Source organism: Anolis carolinensis, chromosome 3, assembly GCF_035594765.1.
Source record: "Anolis carolinensis isolate JA03-04 chromosome 3, rAnoCar3.1.pri, whole genome shotgun sequence".
Taxonomy (NCBI): Eukaryota; Metazoa; Chordata; class Lepidosauria; order Squamata; family Dactyloidae; genus Anolis; species Anolis carolinensis.
Window position 1 is genome coordinate 15,880,865 of NC_085843.1, and position 19,482 is coordinate 15,900,346.

The 19,482-nt window shown below is 39.7% G+C and overlaps 1 protein-coding gene across 5 annotated transcripts in view; it reads right to left on the minus strand.

The window, feature by feature from the left end:
• Positions 1-19,482, minus strand: part of grm5 (glutamate metabotropic receptor 5) — a 1,174,932-nt gene that overhangs the window by 1,126,464 nt on the left and 28,986 nt on the right. For all 5 annotated transcript variants that reach the window (XM_062977083.1, XM_003219342.4, XM_008108118.3 and 2 more), the window contains exon 2: positions 11,380-12,254. In XM_062977083.1, the coding sequence (XP_062833153.1) occupies positions 11,380-12,079 (700 nt within the window). In that variant the 5' untranslated portion in view covers positions 12,080-12,254. The remainder of the gene's footprint in view (positions 1-11,379; positions 12,255-19,482) is intronic.

A 19,482-nucleotide genomic window follows, 5' to 3' on the forward strand; every position in this document is an offset into this window, starting at 1 on the left:
TAAACCTAACTTATAATAACAAAACAAACAAGAAGCCAGACAATATTGTATAGTTTAACTCCAACTGCCCTGGTCAGCAAATAATTGTTGGAAATGTGTTTTGCAAATAACACAGTTTGGCTTCATTGGGGGTGAACCAAAGGTTTTAGTATCCCAGAGACCTTCTCACTCTGTTCATACTTTTTTAAAATGCCTTGGTCACCAGCCATTTTGATTAACCTTTCCTATAATTTTGGAGGAAGACAGCTTTAGTCAGAGCAAGTAATCCATTTTTTCTCTATTCTTGAGAGAAAATGCTTTGCCTTAGTAAACAAACAGTTTATGAAAAAGGACGTTTCCAGCAGAACAAATGCCAGGGCACATATTTGTCACCTGCGCAATTTCCTGCTGAGCTGAGGGTAGAAAGGGCAAGAGAGGCCTAATTGCTCTGGCACCCTACCAAAGAGAGATCCTGGAAATCAGTTTTCCCTTCCTTCTTTCGCTGTAACTATTCTGAAGCATGAAAAAGATAAAAGTTTACTCCCCAAAAAGACAGGGACAGAGGAATATAAACATTAGTATAATGAAACCAAGAGAGCCAGCATACTCAGATGGGAAAATAAAACTGTGATACGATGGAACCAAGACAGCCAACATACTTGGGAAAATATTAAGGAAAGTGATTTTTGAAAACTCCAATATTGAGTAGTTACTGAGATCATGAGGCAGGAGAAAGATAAAAGTAAAGTCCCTATAGAACAAAGAAACAAGGGAAATTAAACAGTGGACTAATGGAATCAAGAAAGTCAGTGTAGTGTCATGCTTTCTCTATTGGACCAGGAGTCTGGGAGACCAAAGTTCAAATCCCTGCTCAGCCATGGAAATCCACTGGGTGACCTTGGTCAAGTCACATTTCAAGGCACACAACAATTAAAATCAATGCTGCCTGAGTTAAAAACCAAGGATGTATTAATCAGCAAGCACAATGATGTTATCTGCCATCCACAAGTAGAGCACATAAGTGAGTAAAATAAGAACAAATAATAAAGATTATGCCAACTGACCAATCACAGACCTGAAGCCTACAACCTTTTAGCATTTTATCAGGCATGCAGTTTCCTATGCAATTATTGCAGGTTAAGCGTCACCCCAGAAGCCACAACCCTGAATTTGCAAGTAGATCTTTTGATAACAGGATGATTTTGCAGGCTCTCATTCATAGGTTCACCATAAGTTGAAGTTGGCTTGATGGAAATTAACAACAACGAATGAGATCAATGAGTCAATTATCCAAAAAGCTGCAACCAGATATTGTGAACTGGAGCTCACACAGCTCTCTTGTTACAACTGATCCACTGGCTACCAGTTGTTTCTGGGCATAATTCAAAGTGCTGGTTATGACCTATAAAGCCAGACTTTTTGACAGGCTATATCTCCCTGTTTGAACCTGCCCGGACCCTGAGATCCTCAGAAGAGGCCTTTATCTCAGTCCCACCACCATTGCAAGCAAGGTTGTTGAGGATGCTAGAGAAGGCCTTCTCGGTGGTTGCCCCTGGACTCTGAAATGTCCTCCTAGGGAGACCAGAATGCTGTCCTTCTGGAAGAAAGCTATAATCTTCTTATTCAGACAGGCTTTTATTTATAAAGCTTGTAAAGAACAGGCCAGGAGGTGCTGCAGTGTTTTGGTGAATTGTTTCTAACAGCCTTTGGTTTTATATTTATTTTAATTGTATCTTAGATGAATTGTTTTAATACTTATAACATATTTAACTCTGTTTTAATACTGTTCTTTTGTGTACTTTCAATTGTATAGTTTTAGATTTGTGAGCCACTTTGAGTCACAATCCTGAGAAAAAAGTGGGATACACATTAAAATGACAATAAAAGTCTAAGACTTTTTTGCCTGATGTGAAACCAGAGTATGGAAGCCAAATAGAACTGTAGATGAATATTACTTGAATAATGACAACCTTGACCACACTAAAGAGCTTAGGTTTTGAGGGAGACTATATGGCATGCAGGCGGCAGAGATGTTTTGTTGTCACCAAGATTGGATGCCTCAGGTACATTGTGTTTAATTCTTGGATCATGCCAAAGGCTACAAAAGCAAAGAAGAAAACAGAGGAAAATGGAAATAAGACCGATATGGATGAAGGAAATGTGAGCACTTTTACATTGTGTCCCCTAAAAAGGCTTAAAAATGCACATAAAGTGGAAAGTGCTTTGAGACCACTTCAGGCATTCATAAGAGTATAATAATACTTTTTCATCATCACTGCCAGTCTGGTGCATATAGATTCAAAGTCTATACACTCAAAGGTTCAGCATTCCTTATTTCCTCTTCCTCGTTCCTCTGTGATCATACGAAGCAGCACTCTGTTTTACAGAGACGTCTTTTAAGCATGGTTGATGCTTTGTTCACCTTTCAAATATATTCAGCAGATATTTGGAATCGCTTTTGGAAGCTATATTTAGGGATGCTTGAGGAATCCGATCCTGGTGTGAGCTGATTTGATCTGAGCCTCTCGGATTAAAGTGCAAATCTGAATGGACCTAGCTGCCGAATGTCACACCTCTCCAAAGGCTGCTTGCATGCAGCCAGTTCTCGGTAGCTCAGACACATCTGAATTTGTTTTTAACATGTACACTTGGAAAGAAAACAAATGTAAGCTTCAAAATCGTAGTCCCTGAGAATGGTGTGGATCTCTCTCTCTATTTGTATAGAGAGCAGGATCTATGGTTAAAATGATAGATCTTGCTTTGAACGGCTGGGCTCATACATTGTGCTTTTTCTCTGTAACTCTCTTTTTGTTTATATAACCACAGAATCCATGAGTTAGAAGAGATTACAACAAGCATCCAGTCCATCCGCATTCTGCCATGAATGAAAACATTCCTGACAAATGGCCAACCAACCTCTGTTTAAAAACCTCCAAAGACGTTGGAGACATTATTCCAAGATTGTTGCACTATGCCATCATTCTGCAACCATTTGTCTATCTTCTTCTGTTCCCTCTTATTGTGTACCCTGTTTCCCCAAAAACAGGACAGTGTCTTATAATAATTTTTGTTCTCAAAGATGTGCTAGGTCTTATTTTCAGGGGATTTTTTTTATTTTTCCATGAAGAAGAATTTGTCATGGTTTGCAAAGGCACTGTGCTGTGTGTGTTAACTGGAAAATGAAGTGCATGAAGCCAATTGGCTGAGCCTGCAAAAGACCTGGAGATTGATTTGATACTGTTTCTGTTCTGCTGCTGCAGAACCAGTCTGGACAAGTTTTCAGTGCTGACTGAGTACTGCTGATGAAGAGAGCAGTGTACTCAGAGAGGTCTTGCTATTTTGAGGCCTGTTTACTGCTGAGGGAGAAGAACCAGGAGTGTATTCTTCTCTGAAGCAGATTTGTGGACTAAGAAAGGACCATTTATGACTGTGGACTTCTGTAGGTGATCAGAGGGACCATTGTAAATACAGTAGAGTCTCACTTATCCAACACTCACTTATCCAACGTTCTGGATTATCCAACGCATTTTTGTAGTGAATGTTTTCAATACATGATGATATTTTAGTGTTAAATTCGTAAATACAGTAATTACTACATAGCATTACTACGTATTGAACTACTTCTTCTGTCAAATTTGTTGTATAACATGATGTTTTGATGCTTAATTTGTAAAATCATAACCTAATTTGATGTTTAATAGGCTTTTCCTTAATACCTCCTTATTATCCAGCATATTCGCTTATCCAACATTCTGCCGGCCCATTTATGTTGGGTATGTGAGACTCTACTGTACTACTGTTTTTGATCTCTTGGAATCAGTAAAGTTCCTGTATTTTTGTTCTGCAAACCTGAGTGGCATTTTATTGCCCTGAGGGTGACTTTGGATCGCAGGCACACATAAGCGCTTCAATTTATCATCAATCCATAAAAGAATTCACATTTATTGTTGAACAAAAAAAAAAAGAACATTAGACCCTTCAGCAGAAAAGCAGACACCTCCCAAAGAATCAAAGTGACACAATGGTTGCCTGACTCACACACAGGGCTACAAAAATAAGGGCTGTAAAGTACTTGGCTCCCACACACTGTTTGGAGACTAGAACAATCTCCCACAGCAGGGATGGTATTGCAGCTTCTGGCCACCAGGGGGAGCTCATCACAACAGACTCGCACAGCAGGGACAGAGCATATGGTATGGTGGCTTCTGGCCACCAGGGGGAGCTCAGCACAGCACACTTGTACAGCACAACAGAGGCAGCATATGGTAAGACGGTAGGCAAGAGGCTTCTTGATGCCTTGTCTGCACAAGTGATGGCCATGGAGGGGAAGATCGGGGTTGGGGGCAGGTGATGGTCTTCATGCCCTGCATGCAGCAGCTCTGCAGTGGATGGTAAAGATAGGGAACAATGGCAGTGGGCTAAAAAGAATCACAGCTTCATGCTCTGGTGTTCGGTTTGACGGGCATGCTTCCAAAGAAATACTTTGCTAGGTCTTACTTTCAGGGGAGGCCTTATATTTAGCAGTTCAGCAAAACCTCTACTAGGCCTTATTTTGAGATATGAAAGGTATCTCACCTGCAAGTTATCTCATTATATACATATACAGGAGCCCTCGTGGCCTATTGGATTAAAGCCTTGTGACTTGAAGGTTGGGTTGCCGACCAGAAGGCTGCCAGGTTCGAATCCCACCCGAGGAGAGTGCGGAGGAGCTTCCTCTATCAGCTCCAGCTCCATGCAGAGACATGAGAGAAGCCTCCCACAAGGATGGTAAAAACATCAAAAACATCTGGGCATCCCCTAGGCAACGTCCTTGTAGACGGCCAATTCTTTCACACAAGGTAGCAACTCAGGTTGCTCCTGACACGAGAATATATATATATATATATATACACACACACACACACACACACACACACACACACACACTTATGTGTTAATATATGTATTTTAAAATCTGGAAAAAATGAAATCCGGGCATTTTTATCCAAAATTTTAAATAAGAAATACTCAACCTGTAGTATATTGTTATTCTTTACTTATTTTAAAAAGAGTTGTCAATATCTCTTTTTCTGAGGTGAACCTACTAAACTGGAAATGCCCATTCTTTGTGTGGAGAAAGATTCAATCTGAAGCCAGAGCCTTTGGATTTTTTGGCACTTTGACAACTCCCATAGTACCTTATGGTTGGCCAGGTTGAGTAATGCTGATGGGAATCATAAGGCAAAAAACCTGATGGGTCAAAGATTCCCCATTCCTGTATTTAAGGATCTCAAATAAAGGAGTGAGTTTAGGGAGAAGATGAAGTCATGTTTTGAAAGTTTGGATTTGAAGATCATCCTCACCTTACTTCAGTTTCTGCAAACTGAGTTCAAAGGGCAGTAGTAGTTCAAACTCAATTACCATAATTCAGCAGGGATGAGGAAGAGAGGAAGATTATTTGTGTGTCTTTCTCATTAATAACTCTTGTCCTCTTGTTCCCCAGCTGTGTCCTTTTGACCACACTCTCATTTGAATTGGCCAAACATATCCATGTTCACCTCTGAGATGCTAGAGAGCTTGGAAGGTATTGCAGAAAGTTTTAATAGCTAATACAATACAGTCGGCCATCCACATTTGCAGATTAGAGTTTTGTAGATTTGATAAAATATTCTCTCTAGGAATATCTAGGTCCTCTAGTATGGTTGTGTGGCTAACTTTGGCTGCAGTTTAACCCCTGAGCCATGCTGGATAACCTAGGAATTCTTAGAGAGAACATATTCTTGGAATGATCCTAATATTAGGTAGTTCCTAAGACCTGAAGCAGGATAAAGATAAAGGCAAAGTCCCTTATACAAGACAGGGAGAGAGGAAAATAAACAATGGTGGGCCCTCCTGTATGATCTGCTGAAAGTTGTAACTCATGTTGGAGAAACTAGATATTCCAAGATAGGTGTTCTCTCAGGTAAGAAAATCGCTTTGCTATTATTTGCAATTTTTCAAATTGTGCTCCAGCACCAGCAAATTTGGAGGGCTGATTGCAGTATGTGTTCATTCGTGTGTTGTTGCTCTTTTATGGGACATATGGATTGCTTTGCAATGTTTTGTGTTTTTGAAGCATTTTGCTTTTAACTTCTTAATTAAAACATACATTTTTTAAAAAGATAGTAGGAAAGAATTTGTAGCAATCCAGAGAATCCACTAACAAGTGCCTGCTACCCTATGACTGCCCAGTTTTTCCTTCTATAGTGTTTGCAATTGCCATTGATGCAATGGATATTTCAGCTCTTGCCTTGAGTGTCAGCTTAATTAAGCTAATCAGCCAGACATTTTCAAAATGTCATTTAAAAGACTTTGGGGTTAAGCATTTCCTTTATGTGGTAAGTGGTGTGGAAAGCCTTCTTCATTTCAATATGAAGCTAAATGTCCACGTTATACTTTCCAGAGAGACAAAGTCATCTACTTCACCTTTTTTACAATTCTCTGTTCCCAAAAGACTAGAACACTGTATCAAGGAAAGGCTCTCTAAGTGATATGGTGCATGCTGGACATCTGAGAGACACATTGAGAAGCTACAGCTGATTCTAATGAATAAGAATGCATCTACACCATAGAATGAATTCAACTTGACACAACTTAAATTGCCATCATACAATACTACAAAATTCTATGCTTTCTTGTTTGGTGAGACTCAAACACTCTTTGGGTGGAGAAGGCTAAATAACTTGTAAAACTTCAACTCCATGGTTGAGCCATGGCAGTGTCAAACTGAATCATTCTAAAATGTAGAATGTAACTAACCACTAGAAGTGTGCAATTCAGCCAAAAAGCATGCTGTTTTGGGGTCCATTTTCAGCCAGCCCCTCATTCTGTTTACTGGGAAGTTACTCAAATCAGGAGAAGTGTTGCCATTTTTATTCGGCAAAGATATGGCCCATTGGTTACAATTCTCAGCCATTTTAAGGCCTATCTGCATGAAACCTACCTCAGTGTTAGACATTTATAACTGTAGGCCTGCCAAGTTTCAAAACAATTCACCAATCTATTTTCTTTAGAATTATTTCAAGTTTTAACTATAACATTTTTTAAAAACAAGACAAACCACAAGAGAGAGTTTTGGGAATTATAGTCGCCGGTTGTGTCCATTTTCAGCTAATCAGAGCATGGAAACCACCAGGCTTTTCACTGGCTCAGAAACGGAGAAAAAGAAAAAAAAAGTCACTCCCATCATGCTCCAAGATGAGGTTTTCAGTGCCTGCCCTGTGCAATTGCTGTCGGGAAAGCGAGTTCCCAGGGCTCTCTCTGGAAGAGGAGCGAACTTTCCAAGAAAAAAATCAGGATGCCACTTCTGCTGGGGAACGTGTCAGATCCCTGCCTCAGATATATTGCAGACTTAACTCTTTCATCTCCAGAACTAATAAAATCTGGCTCTCTCAATTCATTTTGCTGGGCTTTTCGCCTCCCTCCTCCCAATTCTGTTTCCAGTTATTATACAATAATTATACAATAAACCCACCGAAAACTGCAAATCATTTTCATTCAAACTGATTTGGGCTCAAGCCTAGAACATATGTATGTGTTACTCTGGGATGAGAATGGTAGAAAGAAACCATTGTTTAATCTCACCCATTATTGTTAAATTTGATGGACAGTAAAAGCCCTGCAGGATCTCAGAAATAATTTTTTACAGTGGAAGAATGGACTGTTAAGGTTGCAGAGTCAACCCAAACTGCCAAATCAAAGGATAAACTAATTGATGGGATTTTTAAAAAGAGTTGAAAATGTTTATGGACCTTTTGAGCAATGTGAAATCTAACAATGCAATAATCTGTGGTTACAGTTACTACCAATTCTAGTAGGGTTATTTAGTTAGATCTGTAAAGGTGGAAAATATTTTTCTTCCTTTCAATATAGTTTAGATGTGTGGGTGGTTAGAGGCCTTTGTGTTTCAATCAACTTTTACTGTTTCAGTATTGTTCTTTAGCGATACTGTAAGCCCTACATATCCACAGATTCTAAATTTAACAATGCAGGCTTGACAATATTTTTTTAAATAAAACATTGATTGTTGGCATTTTATATAAGGGATAACATGTTATTATCCTATCATATATAAAGGGACTTGAGCGTATACAGATTTTGGTATCCATGGGCATCCTGGAATCAAACCCAAGCAGACACTGAGGGTCAACTCTACGTGTGTGCACATGTGTCCTTTTTCAATTCTTTTCCTTTTTCCTGTTTTCTCATTTCCTAAATATATATTACTTTTATTAAGAATTAGGTTATGTTGAATTTAATTGGTACTTTTTAAAAAAGTGGGATTCTTTCTCGCCTACCTGGAGATTCCTGATATGATGATGATGATGATGATGATGGTGATGATGATTATGATAGTGCTGGCAGTGGTGGCAATGAGAGATGGTTGTAACAAGGTTGCTATTTTCTGTATTACTTGTAGACTCAGGCTCCTGTCCCAGAGAGATCATTTGAGATGGAGCACTTTATGGCTCATCTGTTACAAGCAGTCTGGCAATATAGCCTTCTAAATCCTATCAATTCCAATTGAATGCCACACACTTAATATTAGTAAGAAAAAAAGAGGATGGACGGCTGTATTGGGATATGTTTGCTATCATGATAACCCTTCCAACTCCAGGATTCTTAGAAAACAGACAATAAAATTCATGCATGATTATGATTTTCCCCCAGTTAAGAAACTGGTGAGTAATGGAGGGCATTCCCAGATCCATATGAGAGAGCCAGACGTGTCTTGGATAGTCTTACCTTTTTCCTGTCCTTTCTTTTTGTTGTAGTCAAGACAATAAATCTGTCTATATTTCCTTTTGTACTGTGGGGAAGCTTTTGTGTGTGTTTATGTTTCTTGTTTCAATCTTCTAAAAGGGAAGTAATAAATATGAGCTCATGTCTGTATGGTGTTTGGTACTGTAGATGAAGGATTAATTTTTTTGTTTGTTTGCTGGAAAGCAATGAAAGTGATTTATTCTAAGATATATTGTAAAAAGAAAGAGTTTTTAATAAAAAATGTATTGCGATTGTACATAAAAACCACTATGTGTATGCAAACATACGGAGTCTCCTCACTTCTGCAATATTCTCCCAGTAGTTGAAATCTTGAAGTGTGAAGGGGGAATTGTTGTGAGGAGAGAAACATGTGAGCTGAGATCCTGCATCCAACATATAACTATAGTATTATAGCTAGGATCTTTCTCCTGATCTAATGCCCACAAATCCAGCTTCAAATCCAGCTATTGAGCCAAGGTAGGGAATTCTGCAATGCTGTCAAGGGAATGCTGGCAGTTGTAGCAGATCTCCCAGAAAGCTTGCAGGATCCTGCCGCAATGCCACAACTCACCACAGTTCACTGGCAGGAAGGGACTAAACACATTATTCTTCAGCAGTCAACACCATATAACTCCAACTCTTGGTTTAGTGGCATGCATTTTAGGAAGGGTTTCAGATGCACTTATGATCAAGGCAAATGTGCCACAGTCATAAATGTGAATAGGAAATAGCAATGAGATTGTAAGTCTATCATAACATACCAACCAGATGCCAACTGTAGCATTTTACACCAATCCCTTGATTCCTGAACAGAAAACAGGTAGAAAACCCTATGAGCTTTCTTCACCTATCAAAGTATCTCTACTTATCTATCTCTCATCTATCTATCTGTCTATCTATTGGAAACCTGTTTCGGACCTGGGAATGAATATCCTCACAACCTTTCTTCTCATATATGGACATGGAACAAACTTTTTTTCTTTTCCTCATCCAAATGCTCCCACTGGGGATGTTTACATTTGGGAAGCAATTTCTGCCCAAATTCTGGGAGTGCTTTATGTACTAGCAAGAGTCTCTGCCTTGGTGTATGGGCTTTTAAAGATGAAAAATACTGAATTGGCCTTCTGTATCTTTTTTATCCAACAGACATCCTTCTGTGCTTGGTGCGTGTGTGTCATACTTTGTCTCACAAAGTGCGCAGATGGTAGTTTTGCACAGACTGTCTATACAAATTATGGAGAATGTTTTAAGCTTGCATTGTTCTCCTGATGGAGCCATGGCTCCTTAAAGTGACTTCTGTTTTTGTGTGAGTTTCGTATTGAGAGCAGAATGCAAGGAACTTTAGCCTGCTAATTCTAGGACACATTATGGTCTCGATTCCATTCTGTCCAGGACAATTCATCTGCACTCAGAAAACAGATAATTCTTATGGAAACATTTTATTATAATTTTAAAAGGGATAAAATATTTCAGTGTGTCAATTCAATAGGAAGTGGTGTGTAATGTTAAACATGGTAGCAATGCATCACCTTGGGCATCAGAAAAACCAATGGTTCTAAAAATATTAAATTATGGTAATGGTAAATAGAAATTATGGACATGGAGCATACAGTATGACTCCTATATCTGTGGGACAATAACTCACAGTTTCACCTACACATATCCAACAAAATGTGTCCTCTTTAGTAATTTACTAGGTCTTCCAAAACAAGTCTAAGATTATTTCCAACAGAAGTCATTCATTTCAATAGGGTTCACAATTCTCCACAGTGTAGTTTCCGCAGTCGGTTAGAAATGTATCCACCATGGGTGGAGAGTGATCTTACTACATATGGTGATTCTGCCCACAAAAACAGTCTATCTTTAGTATCCACTGGGGTTTGGTTCAAAGACCTCCCATGGATATCAAAATCCATGGCTGTTCAAATCCCATTATATATAACAGCATGATAAAATAGTGTTTCTTATATAAAGAGGGGAAAAATCAAGGTCTAATTTTGGGGAAATATTTTCAAGCCATGGATGGTTGAATCCATGGATTCAAAATCAGTGGATACAGAGGGTCAACTGCAATATTGATGACTATGAACAAATATCAGAGCAGGAAAAATCCCTTTGGAATTCATAAATTATTAATTTATGAGAAATAAACTAAAACCAAATGACAATATTGATTTCTTTAAAGTTGGCAACCACAACAATAATCACAAAACATAAAGAGCTTACCTTCCATTCAGTGTTAAGTAACACCTTCATTGATTGCTAGTTTCTTAAAATGTGTGTAAGACATGAAATAACAGAGAGAGAACATCAAAGCAGTAATTGTTTTGATTCTCTCCAAAATATACAAAATGCTTCCATAATATACAGTATAATATGTTGTCTAGTGTTGATTTCAATGATATTTACAATTTCAGTATGTTTGCATATGGAATAGTAATTATTATAAGAAGGAAATTCATGATACAGTGTCAAGGCAAAAGCAAAGGACAACAATAAATACTATAACCTGGAAGACAGGGTATACGTTCTGAACTGATACATGGTATATTTACTCTCATTTGGAGGACCCTCCTTTCACATCAGAACATTTGAATGATGAAAATCTCATTCTCTTACCTTCAGTGTGTACAGCAGATACGTAAGTCCAGTTGTATCTCTTGACAATGTCCACCATAGCGCGAGCCTGTTGAGCATCTGAGGGTACAACTCTCATGAAATATTTGAACAAGGTCTTGTCACTTAAGTCCATGCTTGTGGCTGAGTAGGCAATCTGAGGTATGTTGAAAAGTTGCAACAGATTTTGCACCTGGATTGCCACAGAACTAGACCCAGGCCCAATGACACCAACGATAGGCTTCTTGGAATGGAAAGAAGAAGATGATCCATCTACACATTTCATCAGTCCTTGTTCCTCTTCTGCTGAGATGAGAGAGTCCCGGATGAACTCAATACTTTGCTCAAGAGCGACCGCTGAATGCCAGCATGAATCCCGGATCTCACAACCTAAAGTTATGTTTGGCAAGAGTGTTTGGTTTTGATTAATCCTATCTAGGGTATGCAGCATTGCCTCCACTCTCTGGATGCCATATTGCTCTCTCACCTCTCCACATTTCCTCTCATGGACTTTGTCAACGGACGGCTGATGGTGGACAGAGAACAAAGCTCCAATGATAATGTCACCCGGCATGTGGGCCACCACTCTTCTTTCATTGGACTGTGCAGAAACCAAAAGGCCACCGTTGCCACAGACATCTTCCTTCAATAACAAGATAACAAGCAGAAGGATCATTTTAGGGAATGGTTTAAGCCAGTACATGGACCATGATGGGATGACCAGGTGAGAGCGTTGTTAAAAAGTGATGAAGAAGTCTTTCAGAGGCAGCAAAGCAATCAGATGGAGGATCAAGTGGATGTTTCCAAACATTTTCTACATGATGTCTGCCATCTTCTGGTCTGTTCAGCTGGGAGGATGTAATCATCGTCTTCACAACCTTTAAGGGAACGATAATAGAAATGTGAGTTTTGTTTGTTTTACAAAAGACAATCTGTGTATTATCTAGGACAATATTAGACAGTCCCAAAGGGGCTGCATCCCTACACTCCACTGCCCAGAACCTTACAAATGTTCCCCAATGTCCCTCAGCCTCCTCTAAGGGTGTGAGTTTTGCCATATTTTAGGCCTCTTTGGGCCATTTCCAGCCTAGGAGATGATTTTAAATCCTGGGAAGTCACCAGAGGTAATTTTCAGGCTACTTTGGTTTTACAAAAGCCCTCCCTTGGGCCTAAAATGATCCAGGAGACCAAAATGGATTAAAATACTCCTGAAACCACATATTTTGTGCTAGCAATTATTTTGGGAAAATTACCTTTTTTATACTAGGTAGGGCTCACAGGATTACAAAATATCTTCTGGTGGGCTGCATACAGACCCCAGGCCCATTCCTGATCTAGAACATGGGTGCTTATTGAACGTATTTCTGTTATTTATCCTAAGTGGCATATACAATGCTGAGCTTCGGCATGTACAATACTGGAAACCAGCAGTACATGGAAGAGGTGACAGTCATTGGCACTGACCATATTCTGCCACCCAGGCACCAAAGATGTGGTGAATCCTCTGAATTCCCCTCAGATTTCAGGAGCAGAAGAAGCAAGTCATGTTCTGTGACAAGCATCAATATTGTGTTGTCGAAGGCTTTCATGACTGGAATCACTGGGTTGCTATGTGTTTTCCAGGTTGAATGCTTCTGGAACATGGCCCTACAGCCTGGAAAACTCACAGCAACCCATCAGCATTGTGTAGGATTTAGCCCATCTTCTTCAAGATCCACAAAGCAAACCCATGCACAAAACTGACACATCTAGAATTATTGCCCCACCCACCTATCCATAGATTTGATATCAATGGATTCATTTACCAGTGCTCTGAAAAATACATATACACACAGAGAGAGGAGTGTTTATGGACCTCTCTATGTACTATTCTATGGTATTTGTTTCCAGCACAAGTACAGTCAAAATATAGGGTGGATATCGGAAATCCATGGTTTCTAGTATCCACAGGGAGTCAATAAAATGTAAATCTGTGGAGTTGTAATGAGAGCCTGTGGATTTATTTTTGGTACCAAGATGGAACAGAATTCACACCCTTTTCACATAAAAGTTCCCCCTAGGTTACCCTGGGTTGTCTTCATATCAGTATCCTCTTTGAGGTAGAAAAAGTATTTTGTTGCTGCTTAGTAACAGAAAACTGTTGTGAATCTGCCACTAATCACCTAGAGAGCTACTATAGATCCTGATCTTTTTTCCACAGTTGGCACTGATAGTTAACACAATATCTGAAGTCAATAGGAAGCAACTCTTGCATGTCTCATCAGGCCAAACATCTGAAGACCTTTGAGATAGACAAAAGAATACCAATAAAACTGGTTAATTTTTTAGAAGGGGTTGTAAATATCCTAAAACTTGAGGCAATTCTAGAAGGTTTAAAAGTTAAATTAGCATTGCATTTTAGCCTATATAGATATACAGTTATAGTATCTGTAAACAAGGTTGTAAATATCTTAAAACCTGTTATCCGATTTCACCTGAGGCAACATTATTTATTTAAAGACATTACATCATTTTCTTGCAAGCTAAAAGAACATTTTCAATATAAGCAAAAACAAACAATGATATAATATGTTATAATGGGTGCAATCCTTGAGGTCTAGCTAAGGATGTCAGAATGAAAACTGGATAGAGGACCTCTAACTTTAATGAATATATGGAAGGGGAAATGGCAGTAATTGTGATGCCTTAGTCTACCAGTAACAAGCAATGCCTGCTTAAAATCCCTCTTCTTCACCATTATTAAAAATACAGAAGCCCTCTCTGGTTTTCAGACTTGCAACTCCAAGCTGCCATTGATGAAATAGCAGAAGTCTGCATAAATGGAAGAGATGGAATTTCCCCTTCTCACAACAACAGGAATGGATATAGGAAGCTGCATATGGCCCCTGGACCCAGGTTTGTGAAGCCCCCAGTCCTTCAAATATTCCCAACCTTCTCATTTAAAAAAACCAACACAGAAAAAAATCCTAAACATGGAAGAACATACAAGAATACTAACATGTCATACTCACAAGTGCACCAAAACCCCATATGACCTTCACGTATCTGTTTTTCACTGCAGTTCCTGCAGTCGAACATTGTGAAAGCCACCCACTGCATGACTATCAGCCTCCTCCCACCAGACTCAAATCAAGGAAGGGCTTCATGAGAACCACCACTCCTCTTGATGTTCCTCCAGCAACAGCAAGGGTGTCTCTCTGAGCAGCTAAACCTGGCAATTCTAACTAGATGGCCCCCCATGAGGGTCTTCCTCCAGGGGCAAACCAAGAATGGGCAACTTGGAAGTCCCTGAACAGACTCAGAAGTGGAGTGGGCAGATCTAAAGACAACTTGGCAAGGTGGCACTACCTGGAGGAATCCTCCACCTTGTGTGACTGTGGAGCAGAACAAAAACTCCACATCTGTATGCTTGCTCACAATGCCCTGCCTCATGTACGGAGGAGGAGTTGTTTAAAGCTACGGACAATGCGGTTGCTGTTGCCCGCTTTTGGTCCAAAACTATTTAGTTGCTTGTGATTTTCTCCCCCCCCCCCCATCATTTTGAAATGTATTTGTTGTGAAATGCTTTTGACACAAAATAAATAAATAAACTGCAGTTCCTCTAAAAATGGCAACATGATGTCAGTTTGTGTCCCCATTTTGGAGGGGCTTCAGTGCAGAACAAATGTATTTGGATTTAGGTGGGATACAGTCCATGATGGGCCAAGCGGTGAGGTGGTTTGCTACTGGTCCCCATATACTTGCCCATCCCAGCCACAGCCCACTACAACTAAACCACCCCCCAAAAAAATCCAAAACTCTGTTCTAGAAAACTGGGGAACTCCTGAGGGCACTTAATGAAATAGGGAGAGTTTAACTCCTTTTAAAAAATGGTATTACTGAAGCGTTCCGAAGGTATGAGGTCTACTTCTAGCTCAACCTTAGTTAGTGGCCAAATCAATATGCAGCTGGGGGCTCTTCCTTACAGTGAATTGCAAAATAGGAGAAACATCACACTGAATTATTTAAAGTGACCACTGAAGAACTGGGAGTAAGATGTCTGAATAAGTCACACTAGACTCTTTCCCAAAGTTAGTTTTGAACTCCTGCTTGGCAGTATTAAAGCACTTCTGAGGCTGTCCAATTCAACTTGGGTCCAAACTGGCACTGCCAGATAATCTGGGATAAACAGAAAATCTGGGATCAGATCCTGGGATATAGTGCCTGTCTGGAAGAGCCCAAAATCAGCACCTATAAAAATCCCAGAAGCAATGGAAACAACAGCACATGCTTGTAGCATGTGAAGGCAAAACCAAGCCTTAAAAAGTAATTGTCTTTGGGCAATGTGTAAAACGTAAATTAGTAAATTAGTATATACCGTGTTTCCCAGAAAACAAGACAGTGTCTTATATTAATTTTTGCTCCCAAAGATGCACTAGGTCTTATTTTCAGGGGATATCTTATTTTTCCATGAAGTTGACCAAAACATGAACATTTATTATATACTGTACAGTAGTTGTAATCACAAACCAGCATAACCAGACAAACTGTGAATCCTGTCAAGAATTTCTTGTTACTACCATAATTTCCATGTACAACAATCTATGGTATGTATATTTATCAATCCTGCATGCTCTGGTGTTCTGTTTGGCGGGCAGGTTTCCAAACAAAAACTTGGCTAGGTCTTACTTTTGGGGAAGGCCTTATATTTAGAAATTCAGCAAAACCTCTACTAGGTCTTATTTTCTGGGGATGTCTTATTTTAGGGGAAACAGGGTACACTGTTGTAGTACCTATAAACTGGGTTTATGAAAAGGTTTTTATGATTATATCTAACTACAGGGATATTTTTATTTAAAAAATGTCTCTTGACAAACAGCTCAAAAATGTATCACCCTCTCAGACAGTATCACCCATTGCAGTTTATACCTCTTGCATCCCGCTGGTGACCCTTAATGATCACATGACAGCTGGATTTGTTCTTTCAAGGAAGCCTTGGCCCAGAGTTTGCAAAGCTACTGATAATAGTTCTCTCCTTCATTTAGTCACCATAAGTCAAAGCCAACTGGACAGCACATAAAATCATTGGAAGATATTGGCAAGTGCACTATCAGATGAATTTTCAAACACAGTAGCCCTTTAAGAAGAAACTGGCAAATTTCTAAGAAATAGATGCATGGAGTTTTTCTTTGTATTTTTAAAGACAATTCTATTTTTATTTCTCAGACAATTAAAATGAAATCTGCTGTGATCATAAATGGGCCTACATTGCCACGTAATGGAGTTTAAACTGTGTTATATGGTCAGTGTAGACCCATATACTGTTGTTTGAACTGTATTATATGACAGTGTAGCTCCAGCCCAAGTATGCCAAATTTTGGGGAAAACAGATTTGGATAGTTTTTGTGCATCGTTTGTGGGTTTCCAAATAAAATGACTTACCTTAATAGGATTTTAATGTGCAATTGTTTTCAAAATGTCATGATAGTTTTGGTTTGTCATAGAAGTTTTATTTGTCATAGCCTTGGGCCATCCCAATTCTGAATATAAAATCAAAATACCTATCAAAAACAGACTACAAAATTAGCATAGTAACTGCAATGTCATTTACATTTATCAAACGGCAGCCATTCCTAAGAGCTAAACATACTAAAAATAACATGCCCTCCAACATTTCACAGACGGAAACTGGGGCACATGTGTCCAAATGACATCAGAATATTACCAAGTTGGTAAAAATTATTAATGAGAAAGAACTCCCAAGCTACAAGTGGGTGTAGAAGTTTCCCTTTGCCTGACCCTAATGGAAAAACACAATGCTATTCCCAACTCCTCTCTCTGCTGTTGAGTTGTGAACAAGCTACTTTTGCACTTTGAAATTAGTTTTTGGTCACTGAAGTTGGTTGAGGATAACGATGGTGATGATGGAGGAGGAGGAGGAGGAGGAGGAGGAGGAGGAGGAGGAGGAGGAGGAGGAGGAGGAGGAGGAGGAGGAGGAGGAGATGATGATGGTGATGGTGGTGGTGGTGGTGGTGGTAAAGGCCTACTTTCCCGGATGTCTAAACTTGACCAAAGGGCCAAGGACTTGCAAGGCTTTCACTACCATACATAGAAATGTGGTGTTAGGGCATTCTATCCTTCCCTATTTAATGATATTGCTTTGGGTCACCAGTTTTTGAGGGGGAAACAAGGGAGATGAATATCTGTAAATGCTTTTTGGTACTTCTGCTGACTATTTCTTGCCTAAGAAAACCCTATGGGGTTGCTATAAATCAGTAGGTGGCTTGGAGTCACATAGATATATCATTGTGTGGAATCAGATATTCACTGGCCTTGTAAGTTTTTATCACCACCACCACATCCCACAACATGACAGTCTTTTTGGTTGATCTTGCATTCAGTTTTCTTTTAAATGTCAAGGGTTGGTAATTTTTTTACACTCAAACTGAGACAAAGGTGATGTGCTCTTTCTCTCTCATTCATACACACACTGGCCAGAGTCACATTTTATAGTAATTTCCAGCATGGACAGGACCTAACCCCATCCCACAAGAAACCAGGAAGCCCATGTTATCCTACAATGTTTATTTTTCTATGCAGTTCATCCCCAAATAGTGACAGTAAGTGAAATGGCATCACTTTCTGATGCCACTGTGAGAGAGACTGCAGAGAAAAATTCCACCCAGCGGCTTCCCTCCTGCTTTCAAGGTTTATTGGAGGCATTGCATTCACCATAAAATAAACTATGCAATCAAGACACTGAACATCCTTCTTGTGGTGATACCTTGATTAGGCTAACTTAAAAACTCAATGTAGATCATGTTGGCTTTTGAAGCAAAGATTATTTGCTTTGAGAAGTGATGGTGTTGGCATCACAGCATCTATATTTTTTGCTTGGAGATGTTATGAAGACATTTCAGTATAGATGGAGAATTATACTACCCTCCCATGTCTGTAGGTTGACTGAGAACAAAGGCATTAAAACAGCCAATATGTTCTGCCGCCTCATTTGAAGTTACAAAGTACACCCTCTCTTTGAGAACTGTGTTTGCCTCTAACCCTTTTAAGAGCTTTGGCTATTTTGTTACATGAGTTCTGTCCGTTTCTTGGGGAAGTCTTTGTTCTGTCAGATTTTATCTTCTTTGCCTGTCGAAGAAGCTGGGGAGCTCCAAACCTATCATGACTATACAGCCACAGATGATACAAAGAAAGAAAACATCAGAGAGTGTATCTATGCTGTAGAATAAATGCAGTTTGACACCACTTTGACTGCCTTGGCACAATGCTATGAAATCATGGGAACTGCCATTCTGAAAAGTTTTTAGTGTTCTTTACCAAAATGTGCCGGAGTCTCACAAACAACAACTCCCATGATTCCATAGCTTTGAGCCATGACAGTTAAAGTAGTGTCAAACTACATTGATTTTACAATGTTGATGCACTTTACGACCAAACTACAGAAGCTCAAGAACTTAGTTAAGCACACTCCTAGACCAACCCCTTCCCATCTTAATTTACTAGGTAGAAACTATTGCATGCAACAAGGATCTCTTCTCAAGTCTTCTGGGCACAGCATGTTGTCATTTCCATCCTACTGCCTCCAGCAATGGAGCCGCTGGTGGCACAATGGGTTAAACCCTTGTGCCGGCAGGACAGCTGACCAGAAGGTTGGCGGTTTGAATCTGGGAAGAGCAGGTGAGCTCCCTCTGTCAGCTCTAGCTCCCTATGCAGGGACATGAGAGAAGCCTCACACAGGATGGTAAAACATCAAACACCAAGGTGCCCCGAAGGGCAACGTCCTTGCAGATGGCCAATTCTCTCACACCAGAAGTGACTTGTAGTTTCTCAAGTTGCTCCTGACATGCAAAAAAAACAAACAAAAAAAACTCCAGCAATCTCTGGTGCAGCAATCGGAAGAAAGTTCTCTATTGTAAGTCTCCCTATACTGGAGATTACTGGCTCCCTCATTTGCTTGCAGCAGCTACTACCCAACAAGGAAAGACTAAGGAACTTTGACAATGTAGGCTATAATGCCACAGTCATGAATCATAGAGTTGGTCATCCAGTCCCACTTCATGTTACACTATTAAAGTAGTCCTGACAGGTGGCCATCTAGTCTCACTGGGT